Here is an 18,151-nt window from a genome sequence, read left to right as displayed (position 1 = left end):
TCCAATAATTGTTAATAATAAACTGTTCACAGCCCTTGTCTTTGTGGTTATCCTCTGATATTTAGTGTTTTGTGTGTGTGCTGTATCCACATACTCTATTTTATTTGTGAACTTCCATCTGACGTCACAGCTCATGGTTGTCCCCCGTTTTAAAGTTAATTTCTTAGAGAAAATGTTGCAGTTGTAAAGCAAGTTTTCTACAGCTCTACATATTTTTGCGCAACCGCTTTTGTCGCTTAGGTCTTCTCCATCTGCTGTATAATTACACTTACCTGCTCATCAAGTTAACACTCTACCCATGAAGACCGTTGGATGGATGTCGAGTCCATATTTGCTCCAATGTATCACCAGTAAAACAGCAAGAAAAGCTTTCTATACTGAAAACTAATTACAACTATTCTCGTTACTGTAATTGAGTAGCTTTTCCGAGTACTTGTGATTTTACTTTACTTAAGTGAAATGTCATTAAAGTAACAGTACTTCTACATGAGTAGGATATTTCAGTACTCTTTCCACCACTGGTGGAGTGAGTGAAAGAGGGAGTGAGTTAGGGAAAGAGTGTGAATGGGTGATTGAGTGAATGTCAGCCAGTCCCATGGACAAGGAATAAGTAACAAAGGCGCATTTTCTTTTGTATAGATTTATAAATACATTTTAATTCCTTGAATGCAGAATTTATTTTAAAATGTTAACAGTATATTTGACAATTTTTTTCAACACACAGATAAAATAAAATAACATACAGATAAAATAAATGTTCTTAGTTTACTGTACATGAATTTACTCTTCCTTTTTCAATTTAATGCATGGAAAGTATCATGTGTAACAATTTTCAGCTAAATTAGCTAATTATCAACATCAACTGTTTTTTTTTACAGTTTATATCACTCGTTTACTTTTACTGAGTACTTTTTAAAATGTGCTACTTTTTACTTTTATAAGTAGTTTATTTATTTATTATTATTATCTTTACACCAGTAATTTTACTTCTACTTGAGTAAAATATCACTAAAATAATAGTACTTCTAATTGAGTAGAATATTTCGGTACTCTTTCCATCCCTGCTGAAAACTGCAAAACTGGGCTGAATACTGCTAGAAAGCTGAAATAATGAACTGTACAATCAAGCAATTCAAGAAACATGAGCATTCCTTATCAATTCATAATTTGATGCAATAATCTACATTGATATTGTGACGTCGCCACTAGATGGCGATCATAGAGATCCTATTTAAATTCTATGATTCTTTTTAAATGGACCTTTAACTAGGCAAGTCAGTTAAGAACAAATTCTTATTTACAGTGACATCCTACCAGGGAACAGTGCCTTGTTCAGGGACAGAACAACAGATGTTTTACCTTGTCAGCTCGGGCATTCGATTTAGCTAAAATGCACAGCAGTCTTGAGTGGCAACAAATCTGCCCAAGTGGCTGATTTAACTTTCAATACCCCCACTTCTGTTGATCCTCCCAGTTCTGTTGACATGCCTACTTCAGACACACTCCATGTATGTAGTTACCCAGGACTCAACTTTATGGCGCTCGTTGACAAATTGTTCTAGAATGCATTCCTAAATTTAGCGGTCTTCATTCCAAGGGTTTGAAGCATATATCGTGTGTGACAGAAATAAAAAAATAAAATCTTATCAATAAATAAATATCTACCAAAAGAAACATTAAAATACACCTTTGGTTATTGAAAACAAATTATTTTCCAAATAAAACCAATACCAAATGTATAATCTCTTGGTATTTTTTTTTATTGATTACTCAGAAATGGATTTGGTCACTTAAGATTTGACTAATTTACAATTCATGTAAATTGTCTCTTTCATGTTTTAGATTTTTATTATATGGGCAGTTGAAACTAAATGGATGAGATCAAATGGTGATTTAAGGGGGAATAATTTATATTGGTCCAAAAAGACATACAGAGTTAAAATAAAGTACAGAGTGAAAATGTAACCCCCATGTTTTGATTGCACAAGAGTATGTCATCTCACATTTGTTTATTGCATGAATTGAAATCAGTGGCGGTCGGTGCCATTTAAGATGAGAAAGGATGATTTTTTTTTTATGAGCATGGCCTTATTTCTATTACAGCATATTGGATGACTGTTATTCATATTCCATTCACACAGCTCAATGTAACATTGATAAGTTTAGGTCAATACATGATACTCAAATGTTCCCTGTACCTAGGGTTTTAAAGGATCTGAAAACTTTCCGGTATTTTCACAGAAATTTTCTATGGGAAGTTAGGCCCGGGAATTTGGGGATTTTTGCTTTAAATTCATCAAAAAAAGTTAGCTAAAAATGTCACCTTTTTGTGGGATACACAAGGCAATTCTAGGTTTTGTGGCATATTTTGGTTAAACTATCCCCAATTCAATGGAATTGCAACCCTCTGCATGCACAGTGCATTCTTCCATGACATGTACAGCTGATTCTCAAGATCTTGCACACTAATGAGATGCTATTGAGCCCACGCTACTACACTGTCTGAGCCAAGGACTACATGCTTTCTGGTAAGTTTTCATTACAATACCGGGTGGGGTGAATATATTTTATATGACATATATGATTTTTTGTTTACTAGTAAATAGTAGCCTACAGCAAAGTGTGTTTAAATCATTTCTAACTTGTTAACAAGTTCTGCTAGTTAGTTTCAGCTTGCTTGAGCCTGCTAACTGAGGAGTGTTAATTCACCTGTTTCCATTCATGTTTAATTTTAAAACATTTATCTTACAAAAGGAGTTGTTTAATCTAATAGCTTAACTATTTATCTGTACATGGAATTGTATTTTTATTTTTACAATCTTTACAGGAAAATGCCACGGGCACTATCTGATGTGTGGAGACATTTCACTGCAGCTAATGTAGAAGGAAAAGCTGTGTACATTTGCAAATATTGTGCCAAATCATATGTGAAGAATGCAACAAAGATGCAGACTCATCTGGCCAAGTGCATAAAGTTCCCTCAGCGCTCACAACAAGCAACTTCTGACAAAAGTCCCTCTACTTCTATTCGAGGTGAAATGATGAATCAGACACCTTATCGATAGCAACAGCTCATGGTCCTCCTGGAATCAGAAGTTATTTTTTTACTCAATGGGGGAACGTCCTCAGAGAAATTTAGAATGTCTTGCTCAAGCTGTGTATGCAACTGGTTCACCTTTGATGCTCACAGGCAATGTGTATTGGAAAATATTTCAGAATGTTCTTCGCTCAGCAAACACCCCTCCAACCAGACATGCTTTATCTACTCATTTTCTGGATGCAGAGTTCAACAGAGTTCAAGTGAAGGTCAAGCAAATCATAGCAATCATCTCTGATGGGTGGTTGAATGTTCGTGGGCAAGGAATAATTAACTACATCATCTCCACCCCTCAACCGGTATTCTACAAGAGCACAGACACAAGGAAAACAGACACACAGGTCTCTACATTGCAGATGAGCTGAAGGCAGTCATCAATAACCTTGGACCACAGAAGGTATTTGCACTGGTAATAGACAATGCTGCAAACATGAAGGCTGCTTGGTCTAAAGTGGAGGAGTCCTACCCTCACATCACACCCATTGGCTGTGCTGCTCATGCATTGAATCTGCTCCTCAATGATATCTTGGCACTGAAAACAATGGATACACTCTACAAGAGAGCCAAGGAAATGGTTAGGTATGTGAAGGGTCATCAAGTTATAGCAGCAATCTACCTCACCAAGCAAAGTGAGAAGAATAAGATCACCACATTGAGGCTGCCCAGCAACACCCGTTGGGGTGGTGTTGTCATGTTTAACAGTCTCCTGGAGGGGAAGGAGTCTCTCCAAGAAATGGCCATATCACAGTCTGCCGATATGGACAGTCCCATCAAGAGGATCCTCCTGGATGATGTATTTTGGGAGAGAGTGGTAAGCAGTCTGAAACTCCTGAAACATATAGCAGTAGCCATTGCACGGCAATACCATCCTGTCTGATGTTCAGACTCTGCTTGCAGATGTAAGATAAGGAAGCCGTACTGCCCTGCCCACTTCACTGTGGCTCCAAGCAGAGGAAACTGCCATTCTGAAATACATCAAGAAGCGTGAAGACTTCTGCCTGAAGCCCATACACGCTGCAGCATACATGTTGGACCCCAAGTATGCTGGCAAGAGTATCCGGACTGGTGCAGAGATCAACAAGGCCTATGGTGTCATCACCGTGTCTCGCCACCTTGGCCTGGATGAGGGCAAGGTTCTTGGCAGTCTGGCAAAGTACACTTCCAAGCAAGGGCTTTGGGATGGGGATGCAATATGTCAGTCGTGCCAACATATCTCATCAGCCACCTGGTGGAAGGGACTTTGTGGATCGGAGGCTCTTTCCCCGGTTGCCTCCATCATCCTCCAAATCCACACCAACATCAGCCATCTCAGAGCGCAACTGGTCCTTGTTTGGGAAAAACCACACACCAAAGCACGCAACAGGCTGACCAATACAAGGGTTGAAAAATTGGTGGCCATCCAGCCAAATTTGAGGCTTTTTGAGCTTGACAACAAGCCATCCTCAACAAGGTTGGAAAGTGACAGTGAAGGTGAAGCCTCCGAGTCTGATGTTCAAGAGGTGGACATTGAGGAGATCCAGGGAGAAGACATGGAAGCCTGAGCAGAAGACAACCAAAGTTTTAGTTTCCAGACTATCGTTTTTGGGAGATGCGGTGGATCATTGGAGATCAACAAAATAAAGGAAATATTGAATGTTCAGTGAAATCATCCCATGTGAAGTCAACTAATGTAATTAAAGTTAATTTTGTAACTAAATTGTTTCTTTTATTTCTATTGGAAGGATTTAATAATTCGCAATTATGTCTACTTATGACAAGGTAAAAGGTTTATGTTTCTGTCTCCATATGATATGGTAAATATATCCAATGCAAAAAACTTTACATTTAAATGGTATTAATATATAAATGTTCATCTATTTTCTTTAATTCCCGTATATTCCCACGGAAGGTTTCCGCCTCTGAATATTCCCCAAAATGAGATTGCTACAACCTAGCCTTACAACGTAGGTGCACAGGTTGAGAGAATTGTCCGTAGTCAAGGTGACAGACAGTGACACATTCAATAGCATAATTGCACACTCTTGCCTGCATCTAGCTGATCTAGGGTGCAATCATTAGTCCAACAGTTGCAAACAAGAGTTTCTATTGGACACATTCAGGTATGTTTAACCCGGTTTGTTCTCTTTAAGAAACATTTTAAAAGAATTGGCAGAATTAATAAACCCCTGATCACACGCAAACACAGTTCACTTTCATAGCAGCCACAAAAACAGCATGATCACTTTGCTCATTGTTTATACTGTATAATTCCTTCTCGCAACTATCTACGCACTCTCCTCCTCTCACCTTTTCCCCCTCGCTTGTGGAGTTCAGTGCACAACCCATCAGCTGTCTATTACCATGTGAAAAATACTTTCCAAGCCAAACCTTCATATCATGACCACAAATCTCTACATTGTCATGTCATAGTCAACATAGCTACTAGAACTAAGGCCTTAGTAAACCCGCTACAATCATGCAGTACAGAGTACAGTCAGAAAGCAGTTTAGCAGTTACACAGGCGGGCTCCGGTTGCAATAAATGAATAAACCAAAAGCTTACCTTGACTTGGAAAACTTCCAGTGTTGGATAGCTAACATAACATCCCTTGATGCCATGTTTGAGTACGCTAAACTAGCTAGCTGCATTCGCTAACTAAGTGAAAGTTTAAAACAAAATACAACCAAATATAGCTCTCCCTCTCGCTTGTCCTTAATTTTGAAAGAAATTAATTTGTTCAAAACTGTTCAACTATTGTTTTTCTCTGTCTTTTATTTTTTGTACTTTTATTTCACCTTTATTTAACCAGGTAGGCCAGTTGAGAACAAGTTCTCATTTACAACTGCGACCTGGCCAAGATAAAGCAAAGCAGTGCGACACAAACAACACAGAGTTACACATGGAATAAACAAACGCACAGTCAATAACACGATAGAAGAAAAAAAATTGAAATACAGTGTGTGCAAATGAGGTAAAATTAGGGAGGTAAGGCAATAAATAGGCGAAGTAATTACAATATAGCAATTAAACACTGGAGTGATAGATGTGCAGAAGATGAATGTACAAGTAGAGATACTGGGGTGCAAAAAACCAAAAACAGTATGGGGATTAGGTAGTTGGATGGGCTATTTACAGATGGGCTATGTACAGGTGCAATGCTCCGACAGCTGATGTTTAAAGTTAGTGAGGGAGATATGAGTCCCCAGCTTCAGTGATTTTTGCAATTCGTTCCAGTCATTGGCAGCAGAGAACTGAAAGGAAAGGTATCCAAAGGAGGAATAGTCTTTGGGGGTGACCTGCTGGAGTGCGTGCTACGGGTGGGTGCTGCTATGGTGACCAGTGATCTGTGATAAGGCGGGGCTTTACCTAGGAAAGACTTATAGATGACTTGGAGCCAGTGGGTCTGGCGATGAATATGAAGCGAGGGCCAGCCAACGAGAGCATACAGGTCGCAGTGGTGGGTAGTCTATGGGGCTTTGGTGACAAAACGGATGGCACTGTGATAAACTGCATCCAATTTGTTAAGTAGAGTGTTGGAGGCTATTTTGTAAATTACATCGCCAAAGTCAAGGATCGGTAGGATGATCAGTTTTACGAGGGTATGTTTGGCAGCACGAGTGAAGGATACTTTGTTGCGAAATAGGAAGTAAATTCTAGATGTAATTCTGGATTGGAGATGCTTAATGTGAGTCTGGAAGGAGAGTTTACAGTCTAACCACACACCTAGGTATTTGTAATTGTCCACATATTCTAAGTCAGAACCGTCCAAAGGAGTCATCCTGGACAGGCGGGCAGATGTGGGCAGCAATCGGTTGAAGAGCATGCACTTAGTTTTACTTGCATTTAAGAGCAGTTGGAGGCCACGGAAGGAGAGTTGTATGGCATTGAAGCTTGTCTGGAGGTTAGTTAACACAGTGTTCAAAGAAGGGCCAGAAGTATACAGAATGGTGTTGTCTGCATAGAGGTGGATCAGAGAATCACAAGCAGCAAGAGCGACATCATTGATGTATACAGAGAAGAGAGTCGGCAAGAGAATTGAACCTTGTGGCACTCCCATCGAGACTGCCAGAGGTCCGGACAACAGGCGCTCCGATTTGACACACTGAATTGTGAGAAGTAGTTGGTGAACCAGGCGAGGCAGTCATTTGAGAAACCAAGGCTATTGAGTCTGCCGATAAGAATGCAGTGATTGACAGAGTCGAAAGCCTTGGCCAGGTCGATGAATACGGCTGCACAGTATTTTCTCTTATCGATGGCGATTATGATACCGTTTAGGACCGTGAGCGTGGCTGAGGTGCACCCATGACCAGCTCGGAAACCAGATTGCATAGCGGAGAAGGTACGGTGGGATTCTAAATGGTTGGTGATCTGTGAGTCAACTACTCACCATATTTCATGCACTGCAGTGTTAGCTAACTGTAGCTTATGCTTTCAGTACTAGATTCATTATCTGACCTTTTGATTGGGTGGACAACATGTCAGTTTATGCTGCAAGAGCTCTGATAGGTTGGAGGATGTCCTGTGTAAGTCTATGGAAGGGGGTGACGACCATGAGCCTTCTAGGTTTTGCATTGAAGTCAATGTACCCAGAGGAGGACAGAAGCTAGCTGTCCTCAGGCTACACCATGGTGCTATCCTACAGTGTGCTGCTGAGGCTACTCTAGGCCATTGCAAAACAGTGTATTTTAATAAATTATTTGGTGACATGGATATATTTGGTATAGTTGTATCTACAGAAAAAGGATAACCTTTCACTATTTCTATGAAATTCCCTGAGGATGATCCTCCCCTTCCTCCTCTGAGGAGCCTTCACTCATTTAAATATATTTATTCATGTGGCTCAGCGGTCTAAGGCACTTCATTTCAGTGCAAGAGGCGTCACTACAGTCCCTGGTTAGAATCCATCAGGCCTATCAGTGGTGTATTTATGGCAGAGCAAACACACCCTAGACTGTGTACCCATTAATAATGATCTCGGATGACTAGTATGACTGCAGGTGAGTGTGTGTGCGTGCACACACCTTTCACCCCAGAGATTTTGCACGCAGTACTGTAAAGTATGGTAAGAAGGCTCTTTAAAACTGAGATGGCTGCCATGGAAAGCACAGTGGATGACAGAATGTACACAGCAAACCAGGAACATTCCCAGGACATGTGCTAAGATTCCCATTAAGTTCTAGTTTGCGTTTTATCTAACAATATGATCATAACATCCCAAGAATGACCTAAGTATGTTTTGATAACCATTTATTTTGTTAGTTTTAAATTAAATACCCTTGGAATTGTCTCCTCTAATATTCACAAACATGTTGTGCACAACATCTGGAACAGTCCCCAAACGTTCTCATTACGTTTTCCAGTTAATGTAATAACAATGCACAAGTAATGTTTTTAGAACATACTGCGGCAACAAAATGTGAGCGCAACGTCCTGGGAACATTCTTTCAACATCAAGTGAATGTTATATAAACATTTTATAATCATCAGCACAACTGGACAGTTTTTGTGTCATGAGAACATTTGCCGCAACCTAACGAATGTTCTGGGAACTTTCACAGAACCAATTTTGGTATGCTGGGTAGTGTAGAGTTCAGTTGAACCTTGCTCCGCATGAATTACATACTGCCCTGCTATAGGCAACCTAACCAGAGGGCTTAGCCACGAGAGAGAATGAGTGAGGAAGGCTGCACTACAGAAATGATTTAACAACTAGAATACAACTGTGCTGGCCAGAGAAGAGGGTGTATAACAAAGGGAGTAAATTGTGAATGTTACTGTATCCCTCCATTATTTGTCCATCTGGCTCTCGGAGGCCTGCAGCATTCTGTGAGTACAACTACGTTCAACAACACACAAATAGCATTGGTCGTATAGTAGGGGTGGTTCAGTAAACTATGCTAGCTTGATGATTAGTATTCATATTTAGGGGATGAAATGGTGCTAACCATTGTGTGTATGTGTGGCAGCATCTGGCCAGTACTCTGGGGTTGGTGTGGCTATTCAGTAGGGTTGTGTTTGCACACGTATACACCACAGGAGATAAGACAACACACAAGCTTTAACATGTGTGTGTCGTCCCAGATGTGGCACATTTGGAGACATTGTTCTAGTGGGACTGTTCCTGGCATCAGTGGACTACGGGAGAAATCTACTGGGCTGGATTAGAACATAGCCTTCATTATCACCAAATGCACGCTTTTCAACCATTCGCTGCCTGCACCCGCACGCCCAACTAGCATCACCACCCTGGATGGTTCCGACCTAGAATAAGTGGACATCTATAAGTACCTAGGTGTCTGGCTAGACTGCAAACTCTCCTTCCAGACTCATATCAAACATCTCCAATCCAAAATCAAATCTAGAGTCTGCTTTCTATTTCGCAACAAAGCCTCCTTCACTCACGCCGCAAAACTTACCCTAGTAAAACTGACTATCCTACCGATCCTCGACTTCGGCGATGTCATCTACAAAATAGCTTCCAATACTCTACTCAGCAAACTGGATGCAGTTTATCACAGTGCGATCCGTTTTGTTACTAAAGCACCTTATACCACCTACCACTGCGACCTGTATACTCTAGTCGGCTGGCCCTCGCTACATGTTCATCGCCAGACCCACTGGCTCCAGGTCATCTACAAGTCTATGCTAGGTAAAGCTCCGCCTTATCTCAGTTCACTGGTCACGATGGCAACACCCACCCGTAGCACGCGCTCCAGCAGGTGTATCTCACTGATCATCCCTAAAGCCAAAACCTAATTTGGCCGCCTTTCCTTCCAGTTCTCTGCTGCCTGCGACTGGAACGAATCGCAAAAATCTCTGAAGTTGGAGACTTATCTCCCTCACCAACTTTAAACATCTGCTATCTGAGCAGCTAACCGATCGCTGCAGCTGTACATAGTCCATCGGTAAATAGCCCACCCAATTTACCTACCTCATCCCCATACTGTTTTTATTTATTTACTTTTCTGCTCTTTTGCACACCAGTATCTCTACCCGCACATGTTCATCTGATCATTTATTACTCCAGTGTTAATCTGCTAAATTATAATTATTCACTCCTATGGCCTATTTATTGCCTACCTCCTCATGCCTTTTGCACACAATGTATATAGATTATTTTTTTTCTACTATGTTATTGACTTGTTTATTGTTTACTCCATGTGTAACTCTGTGTTGTCTGTTCACACTGCTATGCTTTATCTTGGCCAGGTCGCAGTTGTAAATGAGAACTTGTTCTCAACTAGCCTACCTGGTTAAATAAAGGTGTTCTCAACTAGCCTACCTGGTTAAATAAAGGTGTTCTCAACTAGCCTACCTGGTTAAATAAAGGTGTTCTCAACTAGCCTACCTGGTTAAATAAAGGTGTTCTCAACTAGCCTACCTGGTTAAATAAAGGTGTTCTCAACTAGCCTACCTGGTTAAATAAAGGTGAAAGAAATAAAATAAATAAAAAATCATAACCCTAATCCTCAGGACTTTTGCATCAACATTATGAGTAACTGACTAAAAGCTAAAGCAGAATGAGCATTATTTATTCAATTGATGCATGTGTCATTCCAACAATGATTTATTTTTAATAAAAATAATAGTTTGATGATAAAGGATAGCAGTAGTCTCTTGAGCAAAAGCTCACTAAATGTACAGTACAACTGTTCAACGTGGATCATTTCACAGTACAACTGAAAAATTATCAAAACAATAAAATGTTTGTGCATTTATTAAGTCCTTTATCACATTTAAACGTACTATTGTTGCTTTTCCATGAAAGATCTATTTTCACTCTACCATCTAACACTAAACATTATAGTAGCTTCATAGGCCAATAGGCAGATAAAGTACAAAAGGCAGATAAAGTACATTAGCTCTCACAGTGGAACACTGTCTGTGAATACAGAAAGACCACAGTACCAATGAGCATGTAGGGATTGCATGTCCAAAATGGCCTCAAACCATACCAGAGTCAGTTAGTTCAGAGCCAGCCAAGTCTAACTGTAGCGTCTCCTCTCACTGTTATCATCTGTCAGTTCTCCTGTGTGTTGTCCTCTTCTCCCCCGGTCAGGTAGCCCCAGTCTGTGAGCAAGTCTAGTCGCTGGGCTGGGGGGGTGGAGAAGTATTTTCTCTGTTTCTGGGAGTAGGTTTGGACTGGGGGGACGATATCTCTGTAACTCCAGTCCTGTCAACACAGATTATATATTCTCTATATCCTCTTTAAATGAATCATACATAATTATATTTATTAATATGCATCATTTGCACCCATTATTGATATAGACAGTATATTGTTGCAGACCTACCTGCCATGCTATCCTTATTGTTGATCTATACTTATTAATCCAGTATATTGTAGCAGGGCTATCTGCCAACCATATTATTGATCAATAGTTATTACTATAGTATATAGTGTAAATCCTACCTGCCATCTGAGGTTAAAGTCCTCCAGTAGCTGTATCCTATCCTCCCTGGTAGGAACACAGTCTGGAGGAGCTGTCTGCTGCAGCTCCGAACCCACCTCAGACCCAACAAACACTAACATAGCTCTGATAGCAAACCAGCCCCCCAGACGCGGGTGTATACACACACCAAACATCTTCTGTAGAGGTGACAAGAGGAAGGGAGGGGGGAGAGGAAGACAAAGAGGTAGTATAAATAGTTTTATAAGTAATACAAATGACTGGCCATCTGTGAACCAAAGAACATACAGCACCCTATTTATCAATTTATTAGTAAATTAATGACTGAATAACCCCTTTGGACCTGTCACTCACCTTCTCCCCCCAGGGGTGGTCAAGTATGTCGGAGCGTTGGTAGTAGTACACAGCTCCCGCCACATGGGCAGCACTCTGGGCCAGGAACTTGGGCTTCCTGCTGGGCAGCATCTCATAGTCATAACTCACATCTACCTTCACACCTGGAAAACACTACAGGAGGGAGAGAGAGATGGGGGGGGAGGTAGAGAGGGGAGAGAGATGTGAAGTGTGGCCCAAGGGTGTGTGTATTAATTAAGTCTTGTAATGAAATATGTTTAATAACAACTAAACGGAAGCAAACAGAGTAAACGAAATGGGGAGTGACGACCTACCTGAATTTTTTTTAATACAAACTCTTTTTGTTGCAAAACCTTTTTATTTTGGAGTAAACTGTTTCAAAACGTTTTTCAACATTACTCCATCAACACCCCAGGTGTTTATGCAGTGAGTGATGCACTGGTTGCCCCCGCCCCCCCCCACCCACCTCAGAGACTGTGTTGTTGATGCAGTGTTTGACACACTGGTCTATGGGGTCTGCAGACACCCCCTTCCAGCCCCTGCTCTCCATGAAGGGCAGGAAGGCCTGTTCAAACATGGCTGGAGTGCTGAGCACCACCGCTCCCAGGGTGTCATCAGGGTAGGACAGGTGGAGAGAGGGGGGCAGGACTACATTGTACCAGCCAATCTGGGAACACATGCACAACAAAGAATACAAATGTGGGTAACTTTTGTAGCGATTGAGGGGGAACAGCCAGGAAGGGACACGTTTCAACAACCCTGTCGTTATTGGACAGATATACTATCACCTGTGCCATAAGTCCCAAACCTATTGGCAGACTACAGTCCAGTATGGTCAGCTTTTATCATTTTCATATGAACAAGGCATGGCTGAGAAAGCGTGTCCGAACTTTGAATTGGAGCTTGTCAACTTGACTAGTTTAACAATTGACGACACGTTCACTGACAGTCTGACAATATTAAAAAAAAAAGGGCCACGTTTAAAGTTTGACGCAAATTATTTTAACAAATAGCTCGAATGGAACAGCGGCCTTAACGTTACCTTCAGTGGATAAACTTCAAACCCCAACTTTGACAGATGATTACTCAAAGCTTTTCTCACATCTTCCACATTGACCGTGGGCAGCGCCATCACTGAATGTTTAAATGTGTTGGGTTGTGGGAAATAGTGTTCTCTATCACGTGACTCTCTTCCGCGTTGTAAGCATTTAATCTATCAACTACAATACCCAGAACCCATTAGGGCAACATATTATACGCAATCACGTTGAGGATTTAAAAGTGGAACAGGACAGTACGTAAGTAACTAGCTAATAATGTACATTTCTGCTCAATGTGTTAATAATGTATATTATGTTCTGTAATGTTAACCAACCTTTGAATTGTTTCATCCATCGCTGAAATATCGACCTTTAGCCAGCTTTCTGTTCATGCACTGATTGATTTGTGATTTTGAGTACTTGGTGCCAGGGGCAAATCAACTGTAAAGCGAACGTCGCCATCGTGTTCAATGTATAAACAAATCACTAGGGTGAATGTTAGCTAGCCGGTCAATCATGCATTGCAAACAATGCCTCTGACTGTCAAATTCGAACGCAACGTTAGCAACAACACAAAGGCAAGCCCAAAACAAAAGCCACCTGCAACGGTACTTAGCTAGCGACTGTTAGCTGTGTTAACTCATCTGTCAATGAAGTGTCATTGATTTGTGTTAGCCACCTCATCATCATCATTCAGCAACCAACCAACTCGTCTAGAGTTACAGCATCACACGTTGGTTATAAAATACTGGCCAATGCAATGGCTAATCTCATGCGTGTACCATATACATTTCATTTATTTGTTTATAATTTTGCTTGTTTTTAAAAATAGTTTTTACAGTACTACTGATATTGATTACTTCATTGTAGGGAAAGAGCAATAAAGGAATTTCACTGTACTTGTGTACAATAAAACTTAACTTGTTGAGATGAAAAAGTTGACAGTGGAGATGTGGGCAGAAGAACACGAATGAATACTGGATTATGTAGGGATTTAGAGGGACAGTTTGAGCAGAGCGTGGACAAGATACCCTGCAGGTAGAGGGCAAGTGCTTTAACTTTTGTGCCATAAATACTCAGACATCAGTCTTTGCACCCTTGTCCTATGGTTTGAGTAGAGCAGCCCTGACTGAGATGAACTGGGACAACCAGCTGAGCTCCATCCTCTCAGCAGCTGATGGCAGTGTTGCCAAGATGAGGGTGAGTAGCCAGTAGATGGCACTATAACATAATTATGCATACGTGGCAGTGCATTACCAAGGGCTTCATCAGAAGAGTTGACTGCTGATTCTTAGCAGTTAGCTAGATTCTAGTTTTACAGTATATGATAGAAACATTGAAGTTCATAAATACCCTATGTACTTTCCCCACTGTGTGTTGACGGGGTTCATGTTTCCCCAGGAGAGACTGACCACGCCAGGGAATTATCCAAAAGGAAGAGAAGGTGAGGGGAGATCTCTGTGGTCTTTAAGATGGCTGACTGTGACACACTTTCTCTGTTGGTGATTCCCCCTCTTTTTCTGCTCCTTCTTATCCTCTCTGTCTCTCGCTAACTCAGTAGATCTCTTTCCAGTCAGGGAGGTGGCTAGTGTGTCAAATTTTGAGCTCCCTCGCCCCCCCCCTCTCCCCAAGTCCTCCATCTCTCTCCTCCCCCCTCCCTCCTCCGCTGTGCAGTGGGCAGACCTGGCAGCCGTCCAATCACAACTGCAGATCCAGAGCCAGGTCTGTGCGTGTGCGCATACGTGTGTTCATGTGTAACTATCATTTTTATTACATAAAAGGTGCATAAATAGCCCTACATTTTAGCTAATTTCTTCTTCCTCCTACTCTTTTTTGTTCTAATGGTTGCCAGGCCATAGAGTCTCTGACCCAAAGTCTTCATGACATGGACAGAGAGAGACACTCTCAGCAGCGCCACATACAGGCACTACAAGGTACATACACCTATCATTATCACACAACACTAACATTTACTGCTCAATATACCAATCCTGATTGGTTGAGTGATTGATTTGTTGATCGAATATTGTAGATGTGTTATTCTTCTATCTCTCAGACGAGGTTCGCAGGCTGCGAGAGCAGGCGACGGAGAGGGAGAGAGAGCGGGAACAAGAAAGGGATGGAGAGAGGAGAGGGTCAGGGATGACTAGTCCAGAAGTGGAGAGAAGGATGGACCAGTGGAGGAGAGATGTGGGCCGTGAGCTCAGCACTCTGAGAAGGCACATCACCGGAGCCACATCGCAAGGCAACCTGGAGGAGAGGTGAGGGGGCAGGGTTTTACTCACCTGTGAGGTTCAGGTGATCATTATTGTATGTGTAGCCCAACACCAAATCAACCATTAGCCCTTAGTATGGACCATACCGGTTTGGTGAAAGCTGATTGTTGTCCTTTTATAGTTTCTGCTCTAAGCTGCGAAGGGAGGAGTTGGATCATTTGAGGAGAGAGGTGGACACACTCAAAACCCAGCTCAGTGAGTCTCACATACAGTCTTGTTCTCAGTTTTTTTTCTGCAGGACTACACATGTCTCAGACTCAGAGCTGTTGAGAGGGCAAGCACAGTCTCGCTTACTCCTACTCCTTTTCTTTCATCGTATGTGTGTTTGTATTTGTGTGTGTGACAGGGAGGCAGGAGGAGGACATGTTTCTTCAGCAGTCGGAGGCCAGAGAGACGAGTAGGCAGTATGAACACAGCTGCAAGGTATTCATGAATGAAGGAATTAAATTAACAATTGAATAATTAAAGAAGGTAATTTGAGTGACTTGTTTTCTCTCTGTCTCCCGACCTCTAACCTCTATACTTTGCCTTTCCCCAGACACTAGAGGAACTAACAGACAGCTACAGAAACCACAGCTTTGACCTGGCCAAGACTGTTTCTCAATACACACACACAGAGCAGGAGGTCCGCCAGATCAGGTGTGTGTGTGTGTGTGTGTGTGTGTGTGTGTGTGTGTGTGTGTGTGTGTGTGTGTGTGTGTGTGTGTGTGTGTGTGTGTGTGTGTGTGTGTGTGTGTGTGTGTGTGTGTGTGTGTGTGTGTGAGTGATGCTATCACTGTGTCCTGCAGGATAACTGTATCGGAGCTGAAGGACGAGATCAGGAGTCTGATTCTCCGGGAGAGACATCACACACCTACTGTTACACTACACACAGCAGGTAAGAGACACAATCCTACTGTTACACTACACACTGCAGGTAAGAGACACACTCCTACTGTTACACTACACACAGCAGGTAAGAGACACACACCTACTGTTACACTACACACAGCAGGTAAGTGACACACACCTACTGTTACACTACACACAGCAGGTAAGAGACACACACACATATCTACTCACTTGAGTAGTATAACCCTGTTTGTCTATTAACCCCCCCCCCCCCTCCAGTTCCAGCATTAGCTGCCTTCTCCCGCTGTAAAGATGCCAGGGGTCAAAAGGCGGAGCCAGACTCTGACTCTGACGACTTCAGTCCCACCCCCAGTCTGGCTGAGGTCAGCTCTGATGACCTGTCCTGGCTGGATGACAGAGACACAGGTATACTCACACTTTGCTCCTGTCACTGAGGAGCAGAATGAGTCCCATTATGGGTCCAGTTTGTTTCAGAGGAACAGAAAGTGTTGTAACCCTCTCCCATACACACCACACATGTATATTTGGGCTGTAGATCTAACCGTTTCAGTGACTCATCACAACATGTCTGACTCACCAAGGAACAGGAGGCTGGATTAACAGTGTACATGTGTCTGTGTGTGCATGCGTGCCTACCTGATTTGTGTGTTCGCACCATAGATCTAGCACAAAGGAAGAGTGAACTCTTGTAGTTTTTGGATGTGGGTTCATGTAAGACACACACCAGTGACCTCCATTGAAAATGTGTTATGTGACTGACTGTCACTCTGCTTTCCTGAGGAGAGGACCGAGAATCCCTCATTTCCTCTCCATCCATGTCTGCTGGTCAGCAGTTTGAGAAACGTGTGTGTGTTTGGATGGGATACTAAACACTTCCTGTAGTGTGTGTGTGTGGCATCATCTAATCTAATTATCCTGTCCGCATGTGCCTCAATTGCTCTGGGAAACATTTAGAGGTCTGATCCCAATCTCTCTTACGGGAACACTACTGCTAAAACCCTTGGGACTAGTACACACACACACACGTTGACGGTTCTTCTCTCTTTCAGCTCCTCCTCTAGCAGTACCTCGGGTACATCAGAGCTCCCATTCTGCAGGAAATGACCTCAGAGGACCAGGAAGTGGCCTGGACGATGATGATGATCTTGATGATGATGATGATGATGGAAACCTGGAGTTGGGGTCAGACAGCCCCCCCGACCTCAGCCTCAATGACCTTTGAGAGGCTTCGTCATGCCAGTGTTCTAGAATGCTATGAGTTCTTTCTTTGAGGAGTTTTTGGGCACAAACCTCAAACCCTGACTAAAGAGGATGATGAAAAGGCTGAACTCTGCTTGAGAAAAAGAAAGCACCTTATTTTAAAAACTCCTAAGTGATTATGCTCTTTTGTCTTGTGTCAGTGTTTTTTGGGAAAAGGTGTACAATAGTGTTTTGTATTACACACCAATAGTATTTAACTCAACAGTGTGGCAGCATTCTGTGATTGTCTTAATGAATTACATCTGGGGAAAGCTTTGATTTCACTGACGATATACAACTTGATGATCACTGGTGTTTTTGAGTCTAAGACCATTAGTAAAACATATGGTGGACTGATGTTTACTTTTACTATCTAAGGCTGATGCAAATCAGTGAGGTGCTCTCTGTTATTTGGTACGGTATTTTGATCTATTTACTGTAAAGTATTGAGATGCAGCCCAGGCCTCTCTTCCCTCTCGCCTTTGGACCACAGACAAGTCCTGCTGTGTAACATGAGTCGGTCTGTTTAATATTTCAGCAGTTAGAGACTGTCTAGCCAGATAACCCCTCCCCGCGAAGGGGAATGGCCCATGGAGCGAGGGACCACAGATGGGCTGGGGAGAGGGGGGTTAATGGAGGGGGCAATGGGGAAGGGGTGAGATAGGGAGGGGCTTTGGCCATAGTGATGACAAGTTTTAATGTGGATGATTCAGGGCTTTCTCTTACAGTTCTATCACACACAGCCAAGTACTAGACCGCTGCTTGTTTAAATGTTACATTGACTCACTGTACGGCCTGTAAAACAAATGTGATGATTTTGGGCTTCTGCAATAAAATTCTGGATAAAGAGCTGTAATAAAATAGTTCATTTGTTGTAGTTACTTTTGTTAGTGTGTGTGTGCG

At 42.1% G+C, this 18,151-nt stretch overlaps 2 protein-coding genes across 4 annotated transcripts; one reads left to right on the top strand and one right to left on the bottom strand.

Moving 5' to 3' along the window:
• Positions 1-10,587: 10,587 nt before the first annotated feature.
• On the bottom strand, positions 10,588-13,030 carry mmachc (metabolism of cobalamin associated C). The gene is made up of 5 exons (XM_021604195.2): positions 12,884-13,030; positions 12,308-12,508; positions 11,842-11,994; positions 11,490-11,666; positions 10,588-11,249 (listed from the first exon to the last, which is right to left on the bottom strand). Exons 1-5 carry the CDS (start codon positions 12,971-12,973, stop codon positions 11,097-11,099), a joined length of 774 nt encoding a protein of 257 aa, XP_021459870.1. The 5' UTR covers positions 12,974-13,030; the 3' UTR covers positions 10,588-11,096.
• On the top strand, positions 13,028-18,111 carry LOC110524487. 3 transcript variants are annotated; one of them, XM_021604193.2, is made up of 12 exons: positions 13,028-13,139; positions 14,000-14,081; positions 14,283-14,325; positions 14,443-14,603; positions 14,734-14,815; positions 14,914-15,142; positions 15,279-15,352; positions 15,504-15,580; positions 15,696-15,796; positions 15,946-16,034; positions 16,268-16,414; positions 17,059-18,111. In XM_021604193.2, exons 2-12 carry the CDS (start codon positions 14,016-14,018, stop codon positions 17,229-17,231), a joined length of 1,242 nt encoding a protein of 413 aa, XP_021459868.2. In that variant the 5' UTR covers positions 13,028-13,139; positions 14,000-14,015; the 3' UTR covers positions 17,232-18,111. The 3 variants fall into 3 exon arrangements, with proteins under 3 accessions (XP_021459868.2, XP_021459869.2, XP_021459866.2); XM_021604194.2 differs by having other exon boundaries at positions 14,440-14,603; positions 14,938-15,142; XM_021604191.2 differs by having other exon boundaries at positions 14,440-14,603.
• Positions 18,112-18,151: the final 40 nt, after the last annotated feature.

This window comes from Oncorhynchus mykiss, chromosome 5 (genome assembly GCF_013265735.2).
Source record: "Oncorhynchus mykiss isolate Arlee chromosome 5, USDA_OmykA_1.1, whole genome shotgun sequence".
In the NCBI taxonomy this organism is placed as follows: Eukaryota; Metazoa; Chordata; class Actinopteri; order Salmoniformes; family Salmonidae; genus Oncorhynchus; species Oncorhynchus mykiss.
This window is presented reverse-complemented; position numbering and strand designations above follow the sequence as displayed.

Coding starts and splice junctions, on each gene's coding strand:
- LOC110524487 (XM_021604191.2), top strand. CDS start 14,016: ATGAACTGGGACAACCAGCTGAGCTCCATCCTCTCAGCAGCTGATGGC. Junction 14,082..14,282: donor GCAGTGTTGCCAAGATGAGG/GTGAGTAGCCAG, acceptor ATGTTTCCCCAG/GAGAGACTGACCACGCCAGG. Junction 16,415..17,058: donor GCTGGATGACAGAGACACAG/GTATACTCACAC, acceptor TCTCTCTTTCAG/CTCCTCCTCTAGCAGTACCT.
- mmachc (XM_021604195.2), bottom strand. CDS start 12,973: ATGGCGCTGCCCACGGTCAATGTGGAAGATGTGAGAAAAGCTTTGAGT. Junction 12,509..12,883: donor TTGAAGTTTATCCACTGAAG/GTAACGTTAAGG, acceptor ATGTGTTCCCAG/ATTGGCTGGTACAATGTAGT. Junction 11,250..11,489: donor ACTTTAACCTCAGATGGCAG/GTAGGATTTACA, acceptor CTGTGTTGACAG/GACTGGAGTTACAGAGATAT.